General features: G+C 39.8%; 2 protein-coding genes and 2 long non-coding RNA genes across 14 annotated transcripts in view; 2 read left to right on the plus strand and 2 right to left on the minus strand.

Annotated features, from left to right (window-relative positions):
• The window catches only part of LOC132690746 (uncharacterized), a 37,849-nt gene extending 30,438 nt beyond the window's left edge, over window positions 1-7,411 (plus strand). Inside the window, exon 9 of the long non-coding RNA XR_014137395.1 lies at window positions 7,282-7,411. This is a non-coding gene — a long non-coding RNA (uncharacterized LOC132690746). The remainder of the gene's footprint in view (window positions 1-7,281) is intronic.
• RBKS (ribokinase) overlaps window positions 1-12,157 on the minus strand; it is a 106,076-nt gene extending 93,919 nt beyond the window's left edge. Inside the window, exons 1-2 of one of the 5 annotated variants that reach the window (XM_060651480.3) lie at window positions 11,806-11,913; window positions 9,422-9,550 (exon numbers count right to left, since the gene is read on the minus strand). In XM_060651480.3, coding sequence (XP_060507463.1) covers window positions 9,422-9,489 — 68 coding nt within the window. In that variant the 5' untranslated portion in view covers window positions 9,490-9,550; window positions 11,806-11,913. Of the gene's footprint in view, window positions 1-9,421; window positions 9,551-11,805 lie in introns of all 5 variants that reach the window. The other 4 variants (XM_060651448.3, XM_060651475.3, XM_060651438.3 and 1 more) reach the window with 4 other exon arrangements.
• BABAM2 (BRISC and BRCA1 A complex member 2) overlaps window positions 8,468-26,818 on the plus strand; it is a 399,928-nt gene continuing 381,577 nt past the window's right edge. For 6 of the 7 annotated variants that reach the window (XR_013554787.2, XR_013554788.2, XM_078444837.2 and 3 more), the window contains exons 1-2: window positions 12,278-12,391; window positions 15,695-15,846. Coding sequence is in view for 5 of the 7 variants with exons in the window: in XM_078444837.2 (XP_078300963.1) it covers window positions 15,719-15,846 (128 nt within the window). In the remaining 2 variants the exon portion in view is untranslated. Of the gene's footprint in view, window positions 8,576-12,277; window positions 12,392-15,694; window positions 15,847-26,818 lie in introns of those variants that run through there. The other variant, XM_060651493.3, reaches the window with a different exon arrangement.
• Window positions 22,780-24,409, minus strand: LOC132690752 (uncharacterized). Its single transcript, XR_009615481.2, has 3 exons — window positions 24,287-24,409; window positions 23,005-23,082; window positions 22,780-22,924 (listed from the first exon to the last, which is right to left on the minus strand). It is a non-coding gene; the product is annotated as an uncharacterized LOC132690752 (long non-coding RNA).

The raw sequence follows: 26,818 nt of genomic DNA on the forward strand, positions 1-26,818 counted from the left end.
GGTGCCACCTGCCCAACTGAGCCTTGCCCAATGCCAGTCTTTCCATTCCAGGGGTTTCTGTTTCTTTGTTATGGTTCCCCAGGCTGTCCCGCAGCATCGAGCGACCAGTTGAACACGTCAGGTATCTTTGTACAGGCTTTTCTTGCTCCCTGGATTACAGACCCGCACAGTTTATGTGCACTGAAGCCTTTGTCTTGTGCCCTTTCTCTTGAACCCAGACTAAGACAGTTTACTGCTTATTTTTTTAAGGGTAAACGAACTGGAGTGGAAAGCACTAGAAAGTTAGTTACAGTTGCCGATAGGCAGAAGCATTTCTGAGTTATAAATCCTCACTTACCTTGGATTAGGCTTTCCTCTCTCTTATGAAATATCATGAAATTAAGGTCTGGTTCAAGAAAGGATCTACACAAGGCACCATCCCCTCGATGAAAGCATTGCTATGATTCGCCCCAATTCAAACATAAGGTTTAGCAGGGCGCGCCAAAGACAAATTAAATTGCTCAAAGGAAACTAAAGAGGGAGCAGTACTGGTAGTTAATACACCATTGCTACCATTTAAAAATTAAGAACGGTGTATTTCTGAATGGGGGAGAAAACCCAAACAGAGAAAACCAGTCATAAGAAATATATTTGAATTTAAAACAAATTAGTAGCTTTAAAAATGTCACATTTTAAAGTTGCACAGGAGAAAACACTGCTAACTGTTCAGAGATGGCCCCTCAGTCTTCTGGGCCTTGAGAGGCCATGAGGTTAGAGCCTCGTTGTGCAAGGCAGCAGGCCTGAGCCGCTTACTGATGTATTACCTTTGACAGCTTTTCCCTCTTTGAACCAGCTTCTTCTCTTGCAAAACAGGTTTAATAATACTTGTCAACTCCTTAAATGCCTGGGTTTTGTGCTCTGAGTTATTTCACTGACAGGTGTTATCAGAACAACTAATCAATTGCTTTTAGCTTCTTGACAATGATGTGTTTGTTAGATTCTCAGAGATGATTCATACCAAGGGAAGGAATGACCTAGTGAAACAGGGATGAGAAGTCTTTTGACCAAAGAGGTCACCCTATCCGGGCTCCAGCCAAAAGTCAAGGAATATGTCGCTTTTTGGCTTTTTTCGTTCCATCCTTTCGTCTTTTGGCTGCAAGCTTCTGACACACTGGATGCCTCTATCTCTATAATGGGGAATTGTACTATTATTGCCCAATTAAAGTTCATTATTTATTATTCCTACTGCCTGTATTCTTCAACCGTATCTGTTCTTCTCAGCATTTGTGTGGGTCACATTTACAGAAATGAGAGTCATTTCCAAACCAACTTAGTGATATCTCTTTCCAGCTCTGTAAAAAGAACTTAGCCTCCCAACTAAAACTTCATTATGTGGTTCCCAACCCTAAATTTGTAGACAAAGGGCTTATTTAAGGGAATGAAAGCTGAATTATTCTTGAAACTTTTTTTTTTTTTTTTAACTGATTTTGGCTACTAATCCTATCTTTTCCTGGTAAACCAGTCTGTGGCTAAAAAGTAGTTTTGCCTGAAGATGTAACTATTCTTGAACGTATAGGATACATATGAAGAATATTGGCCACAAGTGGCCAGCCTTCCAGAATGTCATATTCTTGAACCTTTATTTATTTAAATTTTGCTGACGTGTGACAAAGTGTGCCAGGTACTAGGAGAACCAATGAAGAGAGTATGGTCTCCTGTGTTCTGGTCTTGTGTGGCTTCCTTCCTTCCCGTCTCTGCTCAGATGTTTCCTCCTCAGAGAGGTCTTCCCACACCACCTTACAGGAGATGTCCCCATTCCCAAGTTTTGTTAAGTACATATTCATTCTGACAAAGAATACTATGTTCCTGGATCAGAGACCCAGCTTTTTAATTACTCACAATTACATTAGTTCTCCATGTCCCAATCTCCCCCAGGGTGACACGAGAGGAACTTCCAAATGATGAATTATTGGGAGTCTATATAGGAGCCCATACAGCTGCTGTCCCTCCTCCCCCCTGGGGTGGGGGAGGGGGAGAGGGAGAAAACACGACCTAGTGACCTTTGCATCGTAATGTAAATGGATCCTCTCAGGGGGAGCAGGGAGGTCTCTAGATTTACAGTCCCCAGAATGTAAATAAATGTGTCCAAGGGAGAAGTCCCTAAATCTCCCCAGAGGTCTTGGACTTGCAAGGTTTGTTTGCCATTCAAACATTCTTTAATCCTGGCGCTAGAGAGCTTTGCCCAGAAAGTCCCGATCACGCAGAGACGTGAGAACATTTATGGAGCATTTTCTTCAGATCAGTATCACTATCTGACATTATAATACTCCTTGATTTCTTTCCCCTTTCCCTATCTTGTTTTGGATTAGCTGTATTCTACTTCATACTCACTACCGATGTGTTAACTCTCTTTTGTCTATTTTTTAAAAGATTTTAAAGTAATCTCTACACCCAACGTGGGGCTCAAACTTACTACTCTGAGATACTTAGGAGTTGCATGCTCTCTACCACCTGGGCCAGCCAGGAGCCCCTCCCGTTTTTCTGTTTTTAGAAGTGACAATGAGCATCTTTCAACTTATCACAGCTTATTTTCAAACATTACTATACCACTTCACTTACAAGTGTAATTTACTTTACGATTGTATTTTTTCATTTCTCTTCCTATCCTTTGTGCTATTATTGTTACATATTTTACTTCTATATTATACAAACCTTACAATACTGTTATTTTTGCTTAAACTATCAATTGCCTTTAAAGAAATTAAGAAATAGAAGTTAAGTCTTTGTATTTGCCATTTCTGGGCTCTTCATTCCTTTGGGTAGATCTGAGTTAACATCTAGTATCATTTTGGTTCCACCTAAAGAACTTCAATACTTTTTGCAGTGTGAGTTTCTGGTGATAAGTTCTCTCAGCTATTGTTTTTCTGTCTTTATTTCCCCTTCATATCGTAAAGATACAGAATTCTATGTAGATTATTTTTGAAGCACTTTAGATTTTTTTTTTTTTTTTTTGTGGCTTGCATTGTTTCTGACAAGAAGTCTGCATTCAATCTTTGTCCCCTTACATATGTAATGTCTGTTTCGAAGACTTAAGAATTTCTAATTGGTTTGCAGGAATGTGATTACAATGTGCTTTGTTGTTTACAGTATGCTTATCCTGCTTGGGGTTCATTGAAATTCTTAGATCTATATATTTATAATTTTCATGAAATTTGAAAAAAATTCAGCCATTATGTCTTCAAATATTGTTTTGTGCCTCACCCACTCTTACTCTTAGACTCCAATTACACAAATGATAGATTCCTTGTCTCAAATCACAAAGGCTCTGTGCATTTTGGTCATTTTCTTCTCTATGCTTCAATTTAGAGGCTATCTCTTACTATCTTCAAGTATACTGATCCTTTTGTAATGTCTACTCTGCTGATAAGCCCATCAAAAGAATTTTTCATTTCTTAAACTTCCATTTGGTTCTTTTATACATCTTCCACTTTTCTCCTCACCGTATTCGTGTTTTTCTTTAAATCACTGAGCATTTTATAATGGTTCTTTTAAAATCCCTTTCTGCTAATTCCACCATCCCTGCCATTTCTGCAGGTCAATTTTGATTGATTTTTTTTCCCCCTTGGTTATGGATTACATTTTCTTGATTCTTTGCATGACTATTGATTTTTGATTGGAGGCTGAATATTTCAAAGGTTACACTGTTGAGTGTCTTAATTCTGTTGTATTTTTCCAAAGGGTTGAACTTTGTTTTTTTGGGCATCTAAATAATTTGTGGATCTGTTTGATCCTTTAAGGATTGTTTTTGTGATTTATTAGAAAGAGTTTAGAGTAGCCTTTACTTTAGGGCACGTTTACCCCTTAAGTTGTGGTCCTTCTGGGATCTCTACTGAATGCTCCAGGGGTTCAACAATGTTTCTGGCTGAATAGAATGTGATACCTGGGAAATGTTCAGCTTAGAGCTCTCCAGTAGTGGCCTGGCTTTGTGGAGTTTCTATGTATGTCCATTTAGTATTTAGACTCAAGGGGACTCCTATGCAGATTTCTGGACCTTTCCCCGATTAGCTCCTTCCTCACTAGTGCATGTTCCCTCAAATTCTAGCTACCTTAGTCTCCCTAAACTATGAAATCCATTTTCTCACCTCACTGATATTTGCCATGCTTTCCCCGGGTTTCTTCTCTCTGTGCCATGGTCAGTAATGTGCCTCCAGGACTCACCACTTTGTTTCCTTTCTCTTCTGGATAACATGCCTGCTGTCCAATATCCAGCTGCTTCATAGATCTTTTCCCTTATATACCCCATTTTCTAGTTGTTTATGGTGGGAAGGTTAAGTCTGGTACTAGTTACTCCATCATGGTCACAAGTAAATATTTTTGAATGAATGATCTATACCTTAAAAGACACTTCTAGAAATAGCTGGGATGACAGATGCCTCTGTACATAAATCTTACAATGAGGTGAGAGCAGAGCAAAAGTGCTGTGTACGAGTGTAGCCCAAGGAGAAAAGTAAACTAGTTATTAAACAGGAATCTGGTCAGAGTAAAGGAAACAATAAGGGGCCACATCCTCTTCCATCCCTCCAATACAGGATTGAAGACTGAGTACAGACGGCACTGGGAGAGGCTAACAAGTCAAACAGTAAAAACATTATTTAAAAATTAAAATGCCATCTGATGTCAACTAGTCTTTTTGGACAATTACACACAGACCTCCTTACTCCCGGGTGAGCAAAGTTCTGGAGAGAGAATAGAAGCTTGGCTAGAGAGGTACAGAAAGACCTAATCCTGGAGCTAGAACCTGTGAGAGGAGAGGGCAGGAGAACTATGTGTGTGGATGGGGGATTAGTGAGTGGGGACGGGACAACTATAGGACGGCGTAAGGTATGTGGGAAAAGCAGGATGCGGAACAACAGAGCAGAAAAGGAACTGGTGAAGCTAAAGCATTTATCAAAGTTCCTGATGGAAAACATTTTACTTCACTGAAGAAGACAAGCAAAGTATGAATAGTGATAAATAACTACACAACCGGTATTTTGTTTTCTATTTTGCCAATTAATTATAGTAAACTTTAAATTTCAAAATGACTTCTGTCACCACATTGTAATTATCCAGGCTACTTCTTCCTGCCATCTGCTGGTGTAGGTTAAAGGAATACAAATGGAATTAATTTTATCCTAAGCGAAATATAATTAGAAAGATAAATCAGTGCACAAAAAAAAAATGTATTCTGGAATCAATTATTAAAAATTTTAACTTATCTACTATTTTTGGGTTTTGGTGCTCATGTTTCTCCCACATTCCCATCATCGTGAATAATCAAGAATGGATTATGCTCGAACTTTACAATAGATTTGTGAGATAGGTTAGAATAGGCATTATCCTCCCTTTGGCAGCAAGTGAGCTATAGGAATACAAATCTGACCATGTTGTTCCTGTCCTTTGGGCCCTTTGCTAGTTCCCAGGGCCTACAGATAAAAACCCTAGCACTTTAGCATGGCTGATGAGTCCTTTCATCTTTGTTTTTTTTTTGTTTTTTTGTTTTTTTTAAGTTTATTTATTCTGCGCGCGAGAGAGAGAGACAGTGGGGAAGGGGCAGTGAGAGAAGGGGAGAATCCCAAGCAGGCTCTGTGCTGACATCAGACAGCCCAATGTGGGGCTTGAACTCATGAACCATGAGATCGTGGCCTGAGCCGAAGTCAGACACTTAACCAACTGAGCCACCCAGGCGCCCCTACATCAACATCTTACATGTGACTCTTCATAGACCCAGTAGCTGCTGTCCTCAGCACACCCACATATACCCACATCTGTGACTTTACTTCTGTGTGTTATCCCAGCTGGCCAGAATATACTTAATCCTTTCCTCTTTTTTGCTGGGTTAGAACCTGCTTCTTTTCTTTTTTTAAAAGTTTATTTTCAGAGAGAAAACACGTGTGTGTGCGCGAGTGGGGGAAGGGCAGAGGAGAGAGAGACTCCCAACCAGGCTCTGGGTTGTCAGCGCAGAGCCTGACGACGGTTCCGTCTCACAAATTGTGAGATTATGATCTGAGCTGCAATCAAAAGCTGGACGCTTAACTGACTGAGCCACCCAGGCGCTCCTGCGTATTTTCTAAAACTTGGCTCAGGAGGCATCCCATCCAGGCGCTTTTCCCTCTGCTCCTGTAGATGCTGCGGGCACTTAACCACATCACACTACAGTGATCGATCTTTGTGTCTGCCTTCAGGAGCAATGACCATGTTTTACTAATTGCAGTATCCTTAGCACTTAGCACAGTTTCAGTCTTTGAATGCTGTACACAAGTGACCAAACTTCCGGAGCAACATTCATCACGAAGCCTGCCCGACCTTCCTTTCCCTAGAATACAGACACTAGGGCATGAAGAGCTGACAAAGGAACGGATGACTAAAGGGACTTCTTGGTAATACCACATGGGAGGTGGGCTTGCTTTGTCATATGTAATTTACTTTTTAATACATGTTTTCCTCGAAGGGACCAGAATTAGCAAATTTCCGATGAAAGATTTATTTTGATGTTAGGGAATTTGGTTGACAGAAACATTTACCAAAATACTAACTTAAAAGTTGGTAACTAATAATCAACTTTCAAGACCAATTTAAGGAGCAGAAGGAATAATAAAGGATATTCTATTGCTTTAACATTGGACATGCAGGGTATTCCTCAGATTAACATTCCTCTGGCTTTTACTTTACTGAAAATGTGATGCACAAGAGAGTTTTCTGTTCTAAACATGACAGTCAAGAGGCTTCTGGGGGAATGCAGGTTAGAGGTTACTGTAATACGTTAAACACGTGTAACCTTTTCTAGGTATGGCATACATTTTTGGCTTTTTTTTTTTCCTAAGTAATACATGTCCAACGTTTCATCCACTTTGGATCAAAAAGCTTCTAAATTCACTTATTCTGCCATCCAATTAAAATCTCTTGAGAATTAAGCAATCATTTCCTGACTTGCCAAGGATTAAATTTAGATGCTTGGTTGAACATGAGCCTTATCTCTCAAGCCATCGCCTTTAATTGGAGCATGTAAAAGGATAACATAGGGTTTTAGTTGACATCATAGTCTATTGCCATGGAAATGTAAACATGGGTTTGTATTCAACTTGTCTCAAAGCAAGTTTTAGGAGTATGGAGAGACTGGGAGACAGGAGATAAATTATGTAAAAAAAACGTATGCTCTACATGTTTGAGTGCCCTTGGAGCTCAGACCCTCAGTGATCTCATCCTGCCTCACGGCCTCAAATATCATCAATACACTGATGACTCTCAAATTTATATTTCCAGCTGGACCTATCCTCTGAACTCCAAACTCCTGTATCTGTCTTGACAGTCTCAGTTGGATGTCTAACAGGCACCTCGAATCTCACACATCCACCCTGAGCTCGATACTGCCCTCTCCGTACCCAGTTGGCTCTGCTCACAATCTTCTGTATCTCGGCAAAGGTCAGCTTCCCTTTCTACTTGCAAAGGCCACAGAACCTGGGAATAATCCTTGACCTATCTCTAGTCCTCAGCAAATCCCGTCAGCTCTGCCTTCAAAATATAATCAAAAGATGCTCATTTCTTCCCATTGGCACTGCTTTCAAGCTACCATCATTTCTCGCCAGGATTCTTCTGACTCTGAACTGGTCTCCTCTTTTCTGCCCTTGCCTTCCTTCGGTTTATTCTCACACAGTCTCCATAGTGATGATATTAAAATGCAAATCATATTAGGTCATCTCTCTGCTCATCCTCCAGTGGCTTTTCATCTTATTCAGGGTATGACCCAACATCCTTTAATCATTAATTGCCCTCTCCCCTCCTGTTTTTCCTTCTTCAGCCACACTGGACTCGTTGTTGGTCACTGATCATAAGAGGCATGCTCCCACCTCAGGACCTTTGCATATGCTCTTCCCCTGAGTATCTGTATGGCTTGCTTCCTTTCCTCTAGGTTTTGACTCAAAATCACCTTCTCAGTGAGGCTTTCTGTGGGCAATGGTCTAGAATAATTACTACTTCCATCTCCCTTTCATGCTTTATTTTCCTCCTTAGCATTTACCTAACATACTATGCATTTTACTTATTTCTATTGATACTGTCTTTTTCATTGGAATGTAAGCTCCATGAGGGGCACCTGGCTGGCTTAGTCAGTAGAACATGTAACTCTTATTTTCGGGGTTGTGAGTTCAAGCCCCACATGGGCTGATGGACTGATGGACTGTGGGGCCTACTTAAAAAAAAGAATGTAAGCTCCACAAGGCAGGGGTTTTTGGCTGTGTTTTTCATCCCTGCATCCTCTGCACTTAGGGGATATAATACCTGACTTAGTATAAAGTCAGGAAGTATTTGTTGAATGAACAATTTAAAAAATGGGTGATTCATGTCATAAGAAATAAAGGTTATTAGTGAGAAAGCATGATTAACAAAGATCTCTAAGCTTAATGTCTAAAATCATTCATTTGTTATTGGGTTTTCATGGAAATCTGTCTTTGGAGGAACTCTGACTTAATTTTCCACAAGGACAAGCTTGATATCTCTTAACTCTGCATTGTGGAACTTCAGAGATGACTGTTCAAGAAGAGAATAATGATACACATAGGTGGGTATTAAATAATGTTCATTGTTTACCATGTTGGATGAGCTAATGATATTTTAAAATTATTAGTACACAGAGCTTACTATTCATAGCAAACTGAAATTAGACATGAAAAAAAAAGTGGCTCATTGATTGAATTAGCAGTGTCTGGCACACAGTAATGTAATATACAAAGTGAGTTGGACTTGGATGCCATCCAAGAGGGATTAGTTACTGAAGGAGTCTTATTTCCGAAGTGATTCTACGGTATACGCACAGGTGTCCGGGTTGGTTCCAGTTAAACTAAGAAATAAAGTAAGGAACTGTCATGAAGATACTATCTTTAGGCCCGAAAATTAAAAATCCTTGGTTGTTCTTCACCCGCTTACAAAGTAAACAATGAATGCAGAGACTACAAGCCTTCGAGTGAACTGCAGATGGAAAGGGCTATCAATATCAGCCAGAATTACAGGCAGAATGATATAATGGAAGGATAAAGCTTGGGAAACATGGGTTCCAGCTTTCACTGTGCCACTAACTGGCTGTGTGAGTCGGGGTGAGTCGAGACATTTACCTCACCTGTTAAATGTGGAGGATGGACTGATGGGCTTCAATGATTCCCCAAGCTCTAACTATTATAAGATTTTTTGACTTTAAGCTTAATCAATGTGGTAGACAGAATAATGTCCCCCTCCCACCCCCCCGTTCCCCTCCCACCTTGCCCCAAAGACATTCACATCCTAAACCCTGAAACTTGTGAATGTTATGTTATGTGGCAAGGGAAATTAAGGTTCCTGATAAGCTAACTTAAAATAAGGACATTATCCAGAATTATCCATTTGGGCTCACTATAATCACAAGGGTTCTTACAATGTAGAAGAGGAAGGCAGAAAGTAAGCCTCAGAGTGATGCCATGTGAGAAAGACTTGACTGACCATTGCTTGCTTCGAAGATGTTGGAAGGGGCCATGAGCCAAGGAATGTGGGCAGCCTCTAGAAGCTGGAAAATGCAAGAAAACGGATTTCCCATAGGGCCTCCAGGAATGCAGCCCTACAGACACCTGGATTTTAGCTCAGTGTGATCTGTGTCAGACTTCTGACTTGGAGAACTGTATTACATTTGTATTATTTAAGCCACAAAGTTTGTTAATTTGTTACAGCAGCCATAGGAACTAACACAATCATGGTAAGTGCCATAACTAGCAAAGTTGGAGCCAAGTTATCACAGATGCAGGGTTTAAATGAAAATTCTACACTCAGGTATTTTGTAAAGATCTTCAGAGGCAGGAGTAATCAGAAACCATAAAAAGTTTGCAGAAAAGTCATGAGAATAGTCTCTAAGGGAATAAAATTTTTACTAGTGATTCATGGGAAGGGTAGAAACCTGGTTATTTTATAAAGGAAAGAAAATGATGAGAGAAATTAGAAAAGTTATACACCACATAAGAGTTTCTTCTCTGGACCTCACTTTACTCTTTCATGAACTGAAGCGCGGGGATAAATAATCTCTAAATTCTTCTAGCACTTAAAAAAGATTTTAAAATCCTGACGGATGCTAACATGAGATGACAGGTGCCTTTGACACTCCCCCCTCTCCAAAGTATGAAGAGCCCTCATTTTATAAAGTATAATTATCTTTAATATCTGATGGTCAAGCTTCACAGAAAACTCTTAGTTCAAGAAGAAAGTGGCTCTGAATTTTAACCCTGACATTTATTCAGGTCGAGTGCATGGGAAAATTGTTTAGCTTTCTTACTCTTCTGCTACTGCACCTATAAAAGTATTGGTTTTGGGGGGCTCCCGGGTGGCTGATTCGGTTAAGCATCTGACTCTTGGTTTCGGCTGGTCATGATCTCACCATTCGTGAGCTCAAGCCCCACATCAGGCTCTGCACCATCAGTGGGATTGGGATTCTCTCTCCCTCTCTCTCTGCCCTTCCTGTACTCTCTCTCAAAATAAACAAACAAACAACAACATAAAATAAAAGTATGGTTTTTGGCAATCACTACATCTGCCCCTAGCAGTCTCTCCCCCTTTCTACTCTTGGTCTGGAAATTTGATGACCTAGTTTATAAACATTTTAAGCAGTGTAAGACTAAATTGGTTATGTAAAGACCCTAGAACTATTTTCTAAGCAAAACACAGGTTGTGCAGAGATTTGGTGACTTCTTTTGATTGTCCCAAGGCCTTTCCGTTAATTTTCAGGCTCTCTGCTATTGTCTGGAAAAGGAAGGTTGCAGGACAGATGAGGTCTTACTGTTGTATGCGTGACCGTTTTTGATCTTTATAATGTAAAAAATATCATACCTGAAAAGCTATTCACAAAATTGTTAAATGGGAGCAATCTGAATTGGAGGATATTCTTGGGCTATCTGCTTTTTTAAAAACAATGAACATGTAGTGTTTTTAATAATCAGAAAACCATTTTTTCTCTCCCTTACTTTCTTCCTTCCTTCCTTCCTTCCATCTTTCTTTGAGTAGGCTCTACGCCCAAGGTGAACTTGAACCCACAACCCCAAGATCAAGAGTAGCGTGCTCTAAGCAATAAACCAACCAGGCACTCCGCCATTTTCATTTCAAATAATGAAAAATTAGAAGGCTCTCTCCATCCTATTTTCATTCAGCATATTTTCATGATCTGATCATTGTTTTTTTAAATGGTTGTAAACACTGTGTTTGTAGGTTTTTGGTTCCCATTTGGGCTATCGTCAGGTAACCTATATACTGACACAAATAATACTAAAAGGCAAGGTGTCAATATGAACTGCAGGAATGCCAACGATCAATACGGTGAAAGGTGATTGATGGACTTTTGACCTCTCTGCTCCACTCATTCAAGTTCAGGCGAATAATATCCAACCTGGTTAATGTCACTGTACAGAAAAGACTTTCCTTCACCTAGTCCTTATAAAAACCCTGCGAGATAGGCACGATCTGAGAGAGAAAATGCCTTAACCATTCCTTAGGCTAGGCAGGGGACAGGTTCAGCAGCCTGGTCAAGAAAACAGGAGCAGCTCTTGCAGAGCCTCTAAAGTAACAGTAAGAGATTTCATTACATCCTGGCCTCTATGTTCCCCGACCTAAGAGTTACCTTTACAAACTCAAATTCTGCCTCTTCAGCGTCAGGAAGGTAGGCTGCGGGCTGGGGAAACCTGTAGCTCACCCCAAAAGCGAACACTATCGCCAAAGCCCCTGTGCCACGCACGGTCCGCCCCCTCCCGCGACCTCAGACTCGGTGTCCCGGGCCGGACTAACCTGACCAGGTCGGTCATGCAGGAGCCCACCACTACCACCGCCGCCACCTCCTCCTGCCACTGCCGGCCGGGTTCCCCAGACGCCGCCATGGCAAAAAGGAGGTGCTCTCCAACCAGGAGGCTGACCTTTGCCCTTTGCCCGACCCCGTAACCAGAAACGCCGCTCCTACGCTCCCTAACGACGCGGGCCTTCCAGACGCCCCTGCGGGTCGCCCACCTGACTGCCCGAAATAACCCCAGCCCCCCAACTGCCCTCCGTTCTTTCCGGGATGGTCTCCCTGCACCGCCTCTCGTAACAGGGCGCTTCTGATAGTTCCAGACTCCACGCCACTCGCCACCCACGAGGCCCGCGCGGAGTAAAGACCTTTCAGGCACCGCGGGGACGCCTTTCCGAGTGCCCGGCTCGGTGCGTCCGGGGGCGCGCACGCCTCCCGGCTCGCGGGCGGCAGAGGGGGCGGGGCGGGACGTCCGGGGGCGCGCACGCATCCGGCCCGCGGTGCGCGCGCAGGTCGGTGCGTCAGTCGGGGGCGCGCTCGGGTAACCTGTACCCCACGTAGTCGCCGGTTACCGATCGGACTAAGTTCCAGGTACCTGGACTGGGGCTGGTGCGGGGAGGTTGGATCCCGAGTCGCACAGGTGGCGCTGAGGACCGTGGTTTAAGCATGCCCGGGGCTCGCGGCCTCTTCCTGTAGAGAAGGCCCCCCGTTCTAAAGATGCCCTGCTCATCCCTATCACGCTGGTCCCCGCAAGAACGAGCCCCCAAGGCCAGAGGCTGCTCTTTTTGCATATTTAGCCCGCCCCCTGGTCCCTCATTAAACTCAGACTCCTTCCTCCTGCCGGCCTGGTGAGGGGATCATACAGTTTGGGAGAGGGACAGTATCCCTTTTTAGATGGCCCCTAGAATGGGGTGGTCATTCTTTGGGTCTGAGCCGACTTGTTTTTCTTGAATGTTGCCCCTGGACAAATTGCTTCCCCACTTAACTTCCCTCGTGCGCTGTATGACGTTGAGGTGACGCAGCAGGACGCCACCCCTTTCCGTTCCATGACGTCAGCAGGGCACATGTTTCCGTGTTTGTCATCCCATCTTAATTGCGAGATACTGGACGGTGCTTTAGACGTCTTTGTAGTCTACAGCCTGCCCATCAGAGGACCTTGTGTGACCCTATTTTGGGCAGCAGGCCCTGTAAAAATTGTATTGCTGCATTTTCCTCCTGTAATACGTCAAAATCAGGAAATACACATTGCACAACTAGCATTCAGAGGAGGCTGGCCACTGTAAATTTTTTGCCTACCTGGGATCTATTATAAGACTATGATGTGAAAAAGCTTATATTGGGGATTATTCCCCATCCATGCTCCTGGCTCAAAAGAATCACACCAAAGAACCATCATCTTTGGCTCTTTGGTGACGTCTGGTTTTGGAGTGTTTATTTCCCTTCTTAGAGAAGTCACTACACCTACAGTTGAAACAGATTTCAATGCTGCAGGAAATCTTGCACTGTCAAAAAAAAAGTGGCATTGTAACTGTTCTGAAACAAATTCATTCCTTCAGGTGTTAGTCTGAGGTCATGACAGTTGCTGAATTGGGATGCATTGTTGTCACCTTAAGTATAGTTTGGCTTCTGGTGCAGGTTTGTTCCCTGTAGGATTTGACTAGTAGATGACTCAGGCCATCTTCCACAGCTGACCAGCCTGTAGTCAAACCTGTTTCTAGTTGTCAAGCAACCATTAGTTCAAATTCATGACTTTTTTGTCTGTTCAGATTTTTTAAGGTGTATACTTAAATAGCTCTGATGCTTTTCTCTTGGTGATTGCAATTGTACATTGTTATTTGAGGGGAGATTGGGTATAGTGACTTTGAGGGAGATCTGGATTTGAATTCTGATCTTTATGCTTGCTAGGTTTGTAACTTTGAACAAGTTACTTAGTCTTGCTGAGCCTTAGTTTTCCAATAATAATCAGGGAACAGGGTTGTTGTGGGGCAGTAAATGAGATTACATAGTGGTGGGTAATATAGTGCCTGATGCTCAGCAGAGTTTTCAGCATGTGCTGATTGTTTCCATTTTTCATAGAAATGAGAGGTAAAATAATGATAGGTATTATGGGGAAAAGCATGGAAGAATAATTTTGTAATGTCGGTGAGATCCTTTTGCTTTTTTTCCAGATGAGTATCTCTTTGCTTTGCATATGATCTAGATAAGCATCCTTTCAAGAACTGTGACATCAGTGGGTAGAAGTAACAGTGGAAATGTTGCAAAATAGGAAAAAAATTAAGCGTCAAGATGATAATACGGGTTAGTAGACTGTTCAAGGACAAATCACAGAAGTTATTCCTGTCACCTGCAGAGTGGGGATTCTAACACCTGCCTTCCTGCCCAGGATTGTGAAGATCAACTGTAATAATGTATCTGGAAGCTCCTTACAAGTGGGGGTGTTATAAAAATGTACAACATGATTTTTATGGTTGAAAATACAGTGCATTAGATGTTTATTTCCTACTTCGTGGGGACATTGAAATGGTGGAGGGAGGTCATCTCCCACCCATAAGTGGCTGGTAGGGAAGCTTGTTTTATATTTGCAGAAAGGATGATTTGAGTACAGAAGTATAAAGCCTTTACTGTCTCAAAGGTACTTCTGGGTGTCATCGCTAAATTAAGGTCACCATGTTACTATTTTTTGAAAGATCACTGCCGTCCTTCCCTTTATTACCATCTGAAGTGATTAAGACAGGTACTGGTTTTCAACATTTATTTTGTCAGAGACCTGTAAGTCCTCATATGGTAAAGCAGATGAAAACTAGAACCAGAACATCATTTCCTTGTAGTTGTAACTTGCAGGAAATTAATTTGCCTTTGATGTGGGATCATCCTTTCAGATAGAGGAAGAAAGTGGTTATTTAAATGGACTTATTCACCTCTGAAAGTAGAGGTTCTCATTTAGAAATCTATTTAGAGGAATTCATGCATTCCCTTTCCCTTGCCCCATGGGTTTCCAAATAATTTAGATATGATTTATTGGTTTTACTTTTGCATTTTCAGGTGTAAGTACTTCTTAGTGCCTGAAAGTCAAAGTCTTTTAGATCCATGTGAGTTTGTGTTGCTTAATATCTGGATAAGTGTATATTTTCGTGATTTAATTGTTAAGTAGCTTTTTGCTGCATATGTTCCTCAGATACATTATCCTCTACCAATTTTTTTGAGGGCATATTATCTTCTCTCCATGCCTTAATATTTCTCTAGTTTTTGTCTCTTCACTCGTTTACTTATTAAAAGGTTTCTATTGGTGCTTAGCGCATGCCAGGTACTTTTGTTAAACACTGGGGATTCAAGACATGGTCCCTGCAGGGGGGAGATCACAAAGCAGGTGGTTAGAACACTGTGGAGGACAGTGGATCAGAAGTAAATAATTTCTAGTAAGTAACAAGTAGGTTATGCTTAGTCACCAATTTTATACAGTTTCATCAAGCCCTTCTCGTGGGGACACAGAGGGAGCAATTCCTAACTTAATGGTGTGTACCTTTTGTGTGTCAGGGGAGAGGATTGTCAGTGAAGGCTTCTTAAGGCCTCAACTGAAGTGGGAAGTGGCTGATTGTAAGATAGCTTTAAGTAGTATGTGGCAGTGTAGAAATCAGCTTTGGAAAGGAGGAGGGAATTGGATTTGAAGGGTTGCTTCTGTTCCTGAAAAGCATTGATGTAGTCTCTGCGCTGGGGAGGGGAGCAACAGGGGGTTGGTTTCTTCTGGAGGGTCATTAAAAGAGGCTGCTGTATGACAGGAAATGAAGTATTCATTCAAGAGACTGAATACTGTGTGTACCGTGCCAGTTTTCAGGAAACTTGTTATATCTAGTTCCTTTGGATACCCTGACCGCTGTTCTTTCCTTCTGCTTTCAGTGGTGATTTGCAAATCAAGTTAAAATGTCCCCAGAAGTGGCCTTGAACCGAATTTCTCCAATGCTCTCTCCATTCATATCTAGTGTGGTCCGCAATGGAAAAGTGGGACTGGATGCTACAAACTGTTTGAGGATAACTGACTTGAAATCTGGGTATGTACCAGAACTGATTCAACTAATGTATCAGAACCAATCCAGCCTTTACCTAATAATAAACTTTTACCACCAGATTCATAAAAATTGAACACCAGAGAAATTCATCAAGTCATGGCCTCATCGCATGTTGATGCAGTTGGTTTTGTCCAGTTCTTGACATTTTATGTTTCAAGTTGTTTTATTTGTGTTGCGGACCATTACTTTATGATCAGAACGTTCATGTCTGGTTTTTTTGTTTGTTTCTTTGTTTTGGGGCATGTCTCTTTGTTAACAGTGTGCCATGTGGTTTTTCATGCATTGACTTGTTTTCTTGTTATGTCTGCTGCAATCCAGAAGGTACTGTAAGAGTTGGGTTTTGGGATTCTGAATATGACATCATTTGATAATCTCTCCTAATAGGAAAATTATAATAGCTAGCTGGCATGAGTCATTTTTCACAGTGGGCTTAGAACAGTTGACTCTCACACCTGGAAATGTTGCATTAAAAAGCCCCAACTTGTTATTTAGAAATAAATTTAGATTTATAGAGAATTTACAAAATAACCACAGAAAATTAGTGGTGCTATAATGCTGTTAGTTGTGCTACAATCCTTGTTTGGATTTTTCCAGTTTTCCCACCCGTGCACGTCCTTTTTTTTGGTCCAGGATCCAATCCAGGATACAAACTGAATTTAGTTGTCACTTCTTCTTTTTAGCCTGTGACTGTCTTTCTTTGTCCTTCATGATTTTGACACCTTTGAAGATAGCACTGGCTAGTTGTTTTATAAAATGTTGCTCAGTATGGGTTTGTCTACTGTTATCCCTGGATTACAGTGAGAATCGCAATCCCCTTCCTCCCCCGCTCAGGAATACTACAGACTTGTACGATTTTCAGTGCATTAGGTCAGGAACTACATGATGTTCATATGTGCTGTTACTGGTATGTTAACGTTGACCGCTCAGGTAAGGTTGTATCTGCCAAGTTGCTCCACTGTAAAGTTAACTTGATCTTCCCTTTGTCATTGGTAAGTATCTTGGGGAGTGATGCCTTGAGACTGTGCACACGTTCACTTCCTCATCATACTTTTGCCACTAATTTCAGTGTCTACTGATGGTTCTTGCCTGCAAACGTTATTACTGTGGTGCTGGTTTAAGAGTGATTTTCTATTTTCTTTACTCCCCCCACATTTATTAATTTGAATTCTGCTGTAAGGAAGCACTATCCCTTCTCCCTCACTTACATATTTATTCACTTATTAATTATGTCAGTATGAATTTTTAGGTGTTTATTTTATTCTGTGGGTCATAGCCAAAGATTGTCTTCATTTATTTTGTTGCTCAGTTGTTCTAGCTTTGCCATTGGGAGCTTTGTCAAGTTGACTTTTGTGTCTTTTTGACATACCCCCATCAGTTTTTGTGCACTTTCTCACTAGAAATGTTGCATTCTTGATTCTCTTTAAGCTTTTCTTTTTCGGCCCTTTTACCTTCTCTTAAGTCTTGCTGTTTTTTGAGTAGCTGAAGACTTAGATACAAGGGTATATACTTACATTCTTCAGTAGTCAGATAAAGAAGACTGAATTGGATACTTATTGGATTAGTAAGATGCTTTTTAAAAGATCTGGTATTCTCTTCAATTTAATCATTGGGTATGGGGTTTCTTTTGGAAGTGACAAAAATGTCCTAAAATTGGATAGTGTGATGGTTACACAATTCTGTAAATATGTGAAAAATGACTGAATTGTGCACCTTATAAGGGCGGTTTTTGTGGTATGTTAATTATAGCTTAGAAAAGCTGTCCTCAAAAGAAGCCAGACCCATGAACCAGAGATGTTTACTGTCTCGAATGGGTAAGACATGGAGATAGGTCTTTCTTCTTCATTTGATCACAAATATTATTTTAGAGGTGGTGAGGACCTGATAGAGGACTGGGGACTGACTTATGTAAGGTGATGTGATCTGAATTTTTTACTCCTTGTGTCAGTATCCTGAGAGAACAGTTGGGTTCATCAACAGAAAGTCACTTTGCTTCTTTTCTGCAGACTCCCTCTCCAGTGCTTCCCAATTACTGAATGTTTAGTTGAGTGTTTAAATGCAAATGGTGGATATGATGATACATTGAAATGAATCCACTAGACCTGGCCTGGTCTGGACTAGCTCTGTGAAAAATATCTGAAATGACATTAATGGCATTTAGTACTTAAGGAATGTACTTTCTTTAGATTTAAACAAGGAATGCAAATACCTCTCCCTACATTAACAAAGTTGCTACGTGTAAAATGATGTGGAAAGCCTTAGTAATCTAGAGCATTAGTGATGCCTTTTATGTAGTACTTGTCTGAAAGAGTCATGAAAATTCTTTGGAATCTTGTTAACAATTCTTTCTTCAATCCTTACATCAGACTAAGTGTGCATTCCTTAAGTTTCCATAGCAGAACAGTGGCAGGGTTTGGGAAGAGAATGGCTTTTTAATTTAAAAAAAAATTTTTTTTTAGTGTGTCACTTTATGGCATTTCCCTTTCTTTTAGATCAGCATCACTCATGGTTACAAGAAATGGGGTACACATTTGTGATTTCTGTGAACTCAAAAGGGTATACCCTGTAGGACACAGCATATGCAAAAGTTATAAAATGAGGAGACTTGATTTCTAGAGGTGACAAGAACTAGTCTTCTATGTATGGCTACTTGCCCTTGAAAAGATGAGGTCTGGGTATCTATATTCTAGATCTGGCTCATAGGAGAAATAGATAGGTAAACACTATTCAAAGTAAGATTTTTAAAAAAAAATAGAAATTCATCTTTATTTCTCTTATGGCACCTGAATCTTTCTACCTAGTGTATACCTATGTATGTATGTATGTTTCTAAGCTCCATTGCTAGACCGTCACGATCTTAGGACAGGGTTCTTATTGAAGTTTTTAGGTCTCCTAAGGTCTGCCATAGTACCTTTTGCATATAGTGTAGCAAGTAGAGGTTGAATGAGTGAATAAGTAAGATGTTTTCCCAGAGAAGTTGTCTGGTTTGGGGGTCATAGTGGTTTGGATTTCTGGTTTGGAAACATGTTTTATTGGTCTGGTAGTTTATTGCTTAAATTTTGTTACACGTAATCCTTTAAAACATCATTCCTTGACAGATAAGTGGACATTTTTGAAATGATAGTAAAGTGTTTTATAGTACTGGGTTTACTCTTCTAGGTAGAGGGGGCAAATTTTTATTTTAGGGACTTATTCCATGAGGCTTCTGGATGTTTATTAGCTCTTTGTTCTGTTACTTTGATCACAAGCATGTGCTATTTGTAAGATGCCATATTTTGTCATTTTTAGTGATTTACTAATCTTGAAGATATCTAAATGTTCAGCGTTCTGGAATGATGCCTGGTAAATGTAAGAGAGAGGAAAGCAGAGGGCTCACTGCAACCTGTGGCAGCCAAGCCTTATTATCTTTTTTCAGCATATCACAGTGACTCAACCTTACTGGCACATGGCTGTGTTTGGGGCATCTGCTATGACATCTCATCCGCCCACAACTACCTGTTGCATTTTTTGTTCATGTTCTGAATTTCATTACTTAATTAAAAATAGATGCTCAGTGTACTTGGTTACTAAATAGAACGGTTTTAAAAGATGAGTGCTGTAAGCTTTGAAGACTGATCTCCGTTTGCTGCCTTAGTCCCTCTAGTTGGCAGGCTGAGCCTTTATTATTAGCCTTGTGCCTGGAAGGAAGGTGCCGCGCAGGAGGCATTAGTTTAATTTTGAGGATGGGTGACTTTTAACCATTTAGTATCTAGCTGTTCACTGGGCTTTTCCATTTCACTTTCTTTTCTGTATTCTTTTGTGATCTTTTTCCTTTCTTCATATGCATATCTTTGTATATTCATTATATGAAAATATATCTCTAAACCATATATAGTATTATTTTGTATATTTAAAAGGTTCATACAAATGGTATCATCCTGTGTGTGTGTGTGTGTGTGTGTGTGTGTGTGTGTAGTTTTTTTTCTTTTTTTCCCCTGCAGCTTGCTTGTTTTGTTTAGTAGGAAGTTCATGAGATTTACCTGTTAATACCTATGGTTCAAGTTCTTCGGACTGCATTGCTGTATCATATTCCATTGTATAAATATGCCTCCCAATTTTTTATTCATTCTCCTGATTGTCTTACATGTTGTTTTAAGTTTCTTTTGATGAAGAATGCATGCCATAATGAACATTCTCCCACCTTTGTGCAAGAAGATATATATGAGAATATTTTCTGGGGCTTCCTTTTTTTGTATTGGGTGTGTTCATCCATTAGTGGTTATAAAATCAGTTGAGTGAGTCACTCCAACATCTAAAAAATGAATGAGAATAGAATGGAAACTATCAGAATGTGTCACACATAATAAAAATAAGCACTGTTTTGTGGATTTTGCTTTCAGTTAAATAAGTAAGTATGTGGGTACTGGGTCACAATGCAAAATATGTGTGTTTTGATAAAAAAAAGTTTGAAAGCAAAAAAAAAAAAGTTTGAAAGCAAGCTACCCCTCTAGGGTATATTCCTAGGAATAAAATTGCTGGCTCTTAAGGTATATGCATCTTCCATTTTATTAGATATTGCTAGATTGTATCAATTCCCTTTCACCAGAAATGAATGAGAGTTCCCATTGTTCTGTAGCCTTAACAATACTCTGTGTGGTCAGACTTAAATTTTTGTTAAGCTAATGGGTATGAAAGAGAATCTCATTATGTTTTTAATTTGTATTTTCATGATTATTAGCATAGTGAAGAATATTTTGCCAATTCAGGTGTTTTTCTTTTAGGAATATCCTTTGCCCATCTTTTAAGTGGGTTGTTTGTAGTTTTATATAGATTTTATTTTATTTTTGAAAAAAATTTTTTATTAAAAGATTTTTTCTAATGTTGATTTTTAAGAGAGAGAGAGAGAGCGCGAGAGAGCGCGCACGTAAGTGAGGGAGAGGCAGAGAGAGAGATAGGGAAACACAGAATTTGAAGCAGGCTCCAGGCTCCAATCTGTCAGCACCGAGTTGGACGTGGGGCTTGATCTTATAAACTGTGAGATCGTGACCTGAGCCAAAATCAAGAGTGAGGTGCTTAACCAACAGAGCCACCCAGGAACCTCTGTATAGATTTTAAATCATTCTTTATGTATTTTGGAAGCTAATCTTTTAGCAGTTATATGTATTGCAAATATCTTCATGCAGTCTGTGGCTTATATTCTTTTTTAAAAAAGTATATGTTATCTATTTTGAGAGAGAGAGCAAGAGAAAGCGAGAGAGTACGGTAGCGGGAGAGAGAGAGGGAAAGAGAGAAAATCCCAAGCAGGTTGCACCCTGTCAGTGGGGCTCAATCTCATGAACTGTGAGATCGTGACTTGAGCCAAAATCAAGAGTCAGACATTTAACCACCTGATCTACCCAGACACCCCAGTATTCTTAATTTCATGCTATTGATGTCCAGAAGTTTTAATTTTAATGAAGTCAAATTCATCAGTATTTTCCTTTTTAGATTTGTGCTGTGTGTGTGTGTGTGTGTGTGTGTGTGTGTGTGTATGTTTGTGAAAGAGAGGGAGAATTTCAGGAAATTCTGTCACACTCAAAAGTCATACATCTTCCTCCAAGAATTTTAAAGTTTTCCTTTTTGCTCTTCAAATGGAAATTTATTTTTTTCTATAAAACATGTTGTGAGAGATATAGTTTTTTTCTTCAGATGGATAATTGGTTATCCCAGCATCATTTATTGAAAAGTCATCCTTTGCCTGTGGATCTACAATACTACCTCTCTTATTATGTCAAATGTACATCATACATGGATCTGTTTCTAGGCTTTCTGTCATGTTCTGTCAGCCTCATTGTCCTTATGCCAATTGCACACAGTGTTAATGATTACAGTTTTATAGTATGTCATAATATCTGGTAGGAAAACTTTCATCCATCTTGTTCTGATTCTTAAAAATTGCCTTGCTTAACCATATATTCTAGAGACTTTTATGATAACCTCATTTAAATAGTTGCATACTGTTCTATTAGACCATCCCCGAATTCACTTAACAAAGCTCCTCTTCTTAACTCATTGAGAAAAGAAAATAAAGGGAAAATGACCTGGTGAGAAGGGCTAATTGAGAATTAATTGTCGGGAAAGCTCTCTGAGGAAATGGCATTTAAGTTTAATCATGAAAGATAAGAATAATTCGATGTGAAGAGCTGGGGAAGTTGACGTAAAAAGGGAATACTGGGTGTAAAGGCAGGAGAAAGCTTTGCATGTTCAAGGATCTGCAAGGCCACTGAAAGTTGAAATGTAGTGAGAAAGTGTAAGAGGGAAATGAGATGAGATTCTAAAGATAGTCGGGGGCCCGATTATGGAGAGCCTGGTGGGCTCTATTAGGAACCTTGGGTTTTATTCTGGGTGGAATAAGGAGTTATTGAAGAATTTTAAGCCGAGTGACATGATCTAATTTATATTAAAAAATCATTGGTTGTTATATAGAAAGAGGCTTGTGCAGGATAAGGTAGTCTAGTTAGCCGTCCATTTGTACAATAGACCAGGTGACAGATGATGGAATGTTAAGAATATGGTGGTGGCAGTGGAGATGGAAGGAGGTGAATAGATTATAAGCTATTTAGAAGGTAAAAACATGAGGATGTTGAATTTGGGATTTGATAGAGAATCAAGAATGACTTCTTCCTTCTAAATTTGAGCTAGTGAGTAAGATGGTTATGCCATCTGCCGAGATGAGAAAGATTGGTGGAGGAACGACTTTAATTTTGATTGATTATTGTCTATGTCTGCCATGTAGTTATCATTGTAGGTTTCCTTTTGCTTCTTTCCTGTGTTGAATCTCTTATCTTACTTTCTTGTTTTACCCTCTTGTTTTGTTGGAGCGTGCACTTCAGTAGCATACTAAGAAACGGAGAAGAGGAGGTTTATTTTTGAGTTCTTGAAAGTCTGAAAATGTATTTATTCTACGTTTAAACTTGATTGATAATTTGGGCAGGTACAGAAGTCTGTTGCAAATTATCTTCCCTTCAGATTTTGAAGGCCTTGGTCTGTAATGTTGGGAACCCTTGACACATGTTGTTGTAGTTTCATGGATGCGGTGTCTTCTCTGTAAGGATATTAATTATTGTTTGTTTTTAAAATTGAGGTATAATTGACCATAGTTTTAAAACAGCATTTTTTCTGTACCTTTCACTATCTCGGTTTTGCTCTCTGTCTTTAGTGTTGGTGGCTTTCCTGAAACTGTTGATTCTTGGCTGTCCATGTCTATTAAGGAGGGAAGAAGAAAAATGTGAATTTGAAGATGTTGTACATGGGTGGACTTCTCAGCTACCGAACTTCACTGTAGCGTGATCAGGCAGCACCCTGGCCTCTTTCTTAGCTGATAGTCGGATTCATTATTTGCAGATCTTTTCTCTAGGGCTATAAAAAATAAAAGTTTCTTTATTGGGGCGCCTGGGTGGCTCAGTTGGTTAAGCAGCCGACTTCGGCTCAGGTCATGATCTCACGGTCCATGAGTTCAAGCCTGGTGTCAGGCTCTGTGCTGACAGCTTGGAACCTGGAGCCTGCTTCAGAATCTCTCTCCCTCTCTCTCTGCCCCTCCTCCGCTCATGCTCTGTTTCTGTCTCTCAAAAAATGAATAAAAACGTTAAAAAAATAAAAAAAGTGTCTATATGGATGCATATAGTCCTGTGTGCCAGCAAAATTCTAACTATTGGGCCAGAGTATGTAAATATTTAGACTTCTGACGTATTTGGTGTATTGTTATATTTATATGTAAGGATATTTAAATATACATATAATTATATGTCTCTTCAGAAATGTATTATCAATTTATATTTTCACTAGCAGTATATGAACATGCCAGTTCCTGTACAGTTTTGATAAAATCGGTATTATAAATTCTGTACAGTTATTGCTAATTCAATAGATGCAAATGGTATTTAATTGCTCTTATATTTTCCTTTATTTATTGATATGCGTGTGTGTAAATTACCACTTCATGATGTCTGTCCCCTTTTCTGATGTGGTATTTGTCTTTTTTGATTTATAAAACTTTTATATATATTATGAAGATTAACCCTTTGTCATAGATGTTATAGATGTTTTTTCCCCAGATTTTCATTGTCTTTCAATTAAATTAATTTATTCAGTATGCAGAAGCTCTTAAATATTGCTCATTTTTTGAAGCAATAATAAATGTACAGCACATAAAAAGTAGAAGGGTGTTAAGTAGAAAAGAAGTCACTTTCCTATTCCTTTCTCCTAATTTTATTCTCTGGAGGTAACTACTCTCAGCAGTTTCTTTTCTTTCTTTCTAGGGGTGTTCTTTGTAGATGTAAGCTCCCCCCCACCTTTTTTCCATTTCTGTCTAAATAGTACATGTGGCAGAGTGTTATGGTAATGGCCCCGAATAAATCATGCCTCTCTTTATCTGGTCTTCTCTGAAGATGATTTTACCCCTCCTTACATCAACAGGTAGAGAGTCTGTTTCCTCACCCCAGAATCCGGGCTGCCTTTGTGACTTATCGTTACCAGTGGAATGTGGCAAAAATGTCATGTGACTTCTGAGTGTAGGCTCTACCAGGTCTTGCGGTTCTGTTCTCGTGTGGAATACTCCCATCACCATGTTCAGGGGGCTTGGGTCTGATCTCCTTGAGAGAGACCGGCCCACGGAGCCCAGCTGCCCAGGTTCTGCCTGGCCCCACAGCCAGCCTGTCAGCCAAATGCAGCTGCATGTGCGAGCCATCCAGGGGCTGGCAGGACTGACCAGCCCACTGACGCAGTGATGGGAGATAACAAGTTGTTTCCTGAAGCCATGAAGTGTTGGGGTAGTTTGTTATGCAGCAATAGATAATTGAGGGAGTAGCATATTATGTATTCATCTGACCTGTATATTTTGAAGACTGTTGTGTATTAGTACTGATATAGCTGCTGCCCCTTTTAAATGTCCGCATAATATTCCAGCATCTGAGCATACTCTAATTTAATCATTTGTTACTGAGACAGGTTCAGTGTCTATCTTTTGTTATAACATGGGGCTGTAAAGAATCTCCTTTACATTTATCTTTGATGTGCCAAAATGTTTACTTTTTATGTTGTCATCAAATCTATTTCCTTCATGAGTTCTTTTAACATTTTGCAAAATTAATGCCTTTTCCACTTTGAGACACCTGTATTTTTTCCTGAGATACCTATGCTTTCTTGTATTGTAGTTTCATTTTTACTTGAAATTAATCTGGAATTTATTTTGGTATATGATACAATGTAGGAATGGGATATTATTTTTCTAAATAATTGTCTGGTTGTTGTAGCACTATTTATAGAATAAATCTTTCACTTATTCACTATTTTGAAATGCCATCTTATGTGCTAAATTCCTGTATTTAGCACATATCTGTATTTGCTTTGTGCAGTTATACAGCTTTTCAATTATTATAGCTGCATACTACGTTTAAATACTCATCATCTCACCTGCTGGGAGTTTGAATAAAACCTTTTTGTTTGCAGAGAATGGATGTCTTTACAACAGGGGTCAGCAAACTTTCTGTGGGGTCGGTTTGTATTTTAGGCATGTAAGTCTTACGGTCTATGTTACAACTATTCAGCTCTTGTAGCATGGGATCTATGACAAAACACAAATGAATACGCGTGTTCCAATAAGATTTGATTTACAAAAAGAAGCAAGCAGCCCTTGGATTGTAGTTTTACAATATTGAGTATACCTGCTTTTAATATTGATACCTCTTCAGGAATGTGATCAGTCTGTCCTATTTATGCCCACTTCTCTGTCAGTAAAGTTTTGTGTTTTCTTTATTTTGTTCCTGCACATTTACCGTTCACTTTATTCCTAGGTGGTTTATTCTTTGACTGCTTTCAAGTGGAGATTTTTAGTGGTTTATTGGCATAGATGAAAGCTAATTTAGAAGTTCGATTGAGGTAGAAGGAAAAGATGTATCGGAAAATTTAGTAGCTCAATGATCTGTTATCCGAATCACTAAGAATATTTAAGAAGAGTTCGAAGAAAGGAAAAATAGCCGGAACCAGAAGATCTAAAGCAATACTGGGGGAAGGGGCTGGGGTGGCACAAGCCAGAAGTCAAGGTAGACAAAGGATGGAACCCAGTGAGCCGCCTTTAGGGGTGTTGGATGGTAGCATGATATAGTGGTAAGCAGGTATAAGGTTTTTAGTCAGTGAGTGTGAATCCTGATTTTGACATTTAATAGCTTAATGAGCTTTGGCAAATTGCATACCCTTTCTGTGCCTCGGTTTTCTCTTACTTGGGGATATTGATAATTGTCTTATTGAGTATTTAGGGGGAGGAAAGGATATAACTCAATGTAAAGTACTTAGAATATTTGTATTCTAACAATACATTTAGTGTATTGTATGTATGTAATGTAATGTATGTATGCATGTAATGTATGTAATGTAATATAATAATACATTTAGTGTGCAATCAATGGTAGCTATTTTTATCTATGACAATAAAAATACTATTATTATCATATTATGTGTCTTATATAATATATTATGCATGGCATCATACATATCATTATTTCACTGTAACTGTTGTTAGGCAGTTGGTGGAATCACTTTGGCATTTCAGAATCAGGGACTCTTTAAAGAGTGAGTGTCCATGCAGGTGGTATAAGGGACCTGTCTAAATAAGACTAAGGCAAGCAGAGCAAGATAAGAGGTCACACACGTATAACAAAAGTTAGAAATCATAGAGCAGATAAGGACAGGAGAGCCAGAGACTTCTGTTTCTGGGGTAGCTTTCTGTCTTTGTTCATCGCATCTATGGAAGCAGAAAAAAATATCGGTGTAGCTAACTCAGACCCTCAGGTGGATGTACTTTGAAATATTTGAGTAGGTTGAAGAATGAATGGGCTTGGCGATGCCAACTTCTATTTTAGCAGACAGAACCTAACTGTTTTCAGCAGGTGTTTGAGACTGAACATTGGCTGTCTTGAGCAGAGACATGCAGTTCTCTACACAG

This window comes from Panthera onca, chromosome A3 (genome assembly GCF_046562875.1).
Source record: "Panthera onca isolate mPanOnc1 chromosome A3, mPanOnc1 haplotype 2, whole genome shotgun sequence".
NCBI classification, from domain to species: domain Eukaryota; kingdom Metazoa; phylum Chordata; class Mammalia; order Carnivora; family Felidae; genus Panthera; species Panthera onca.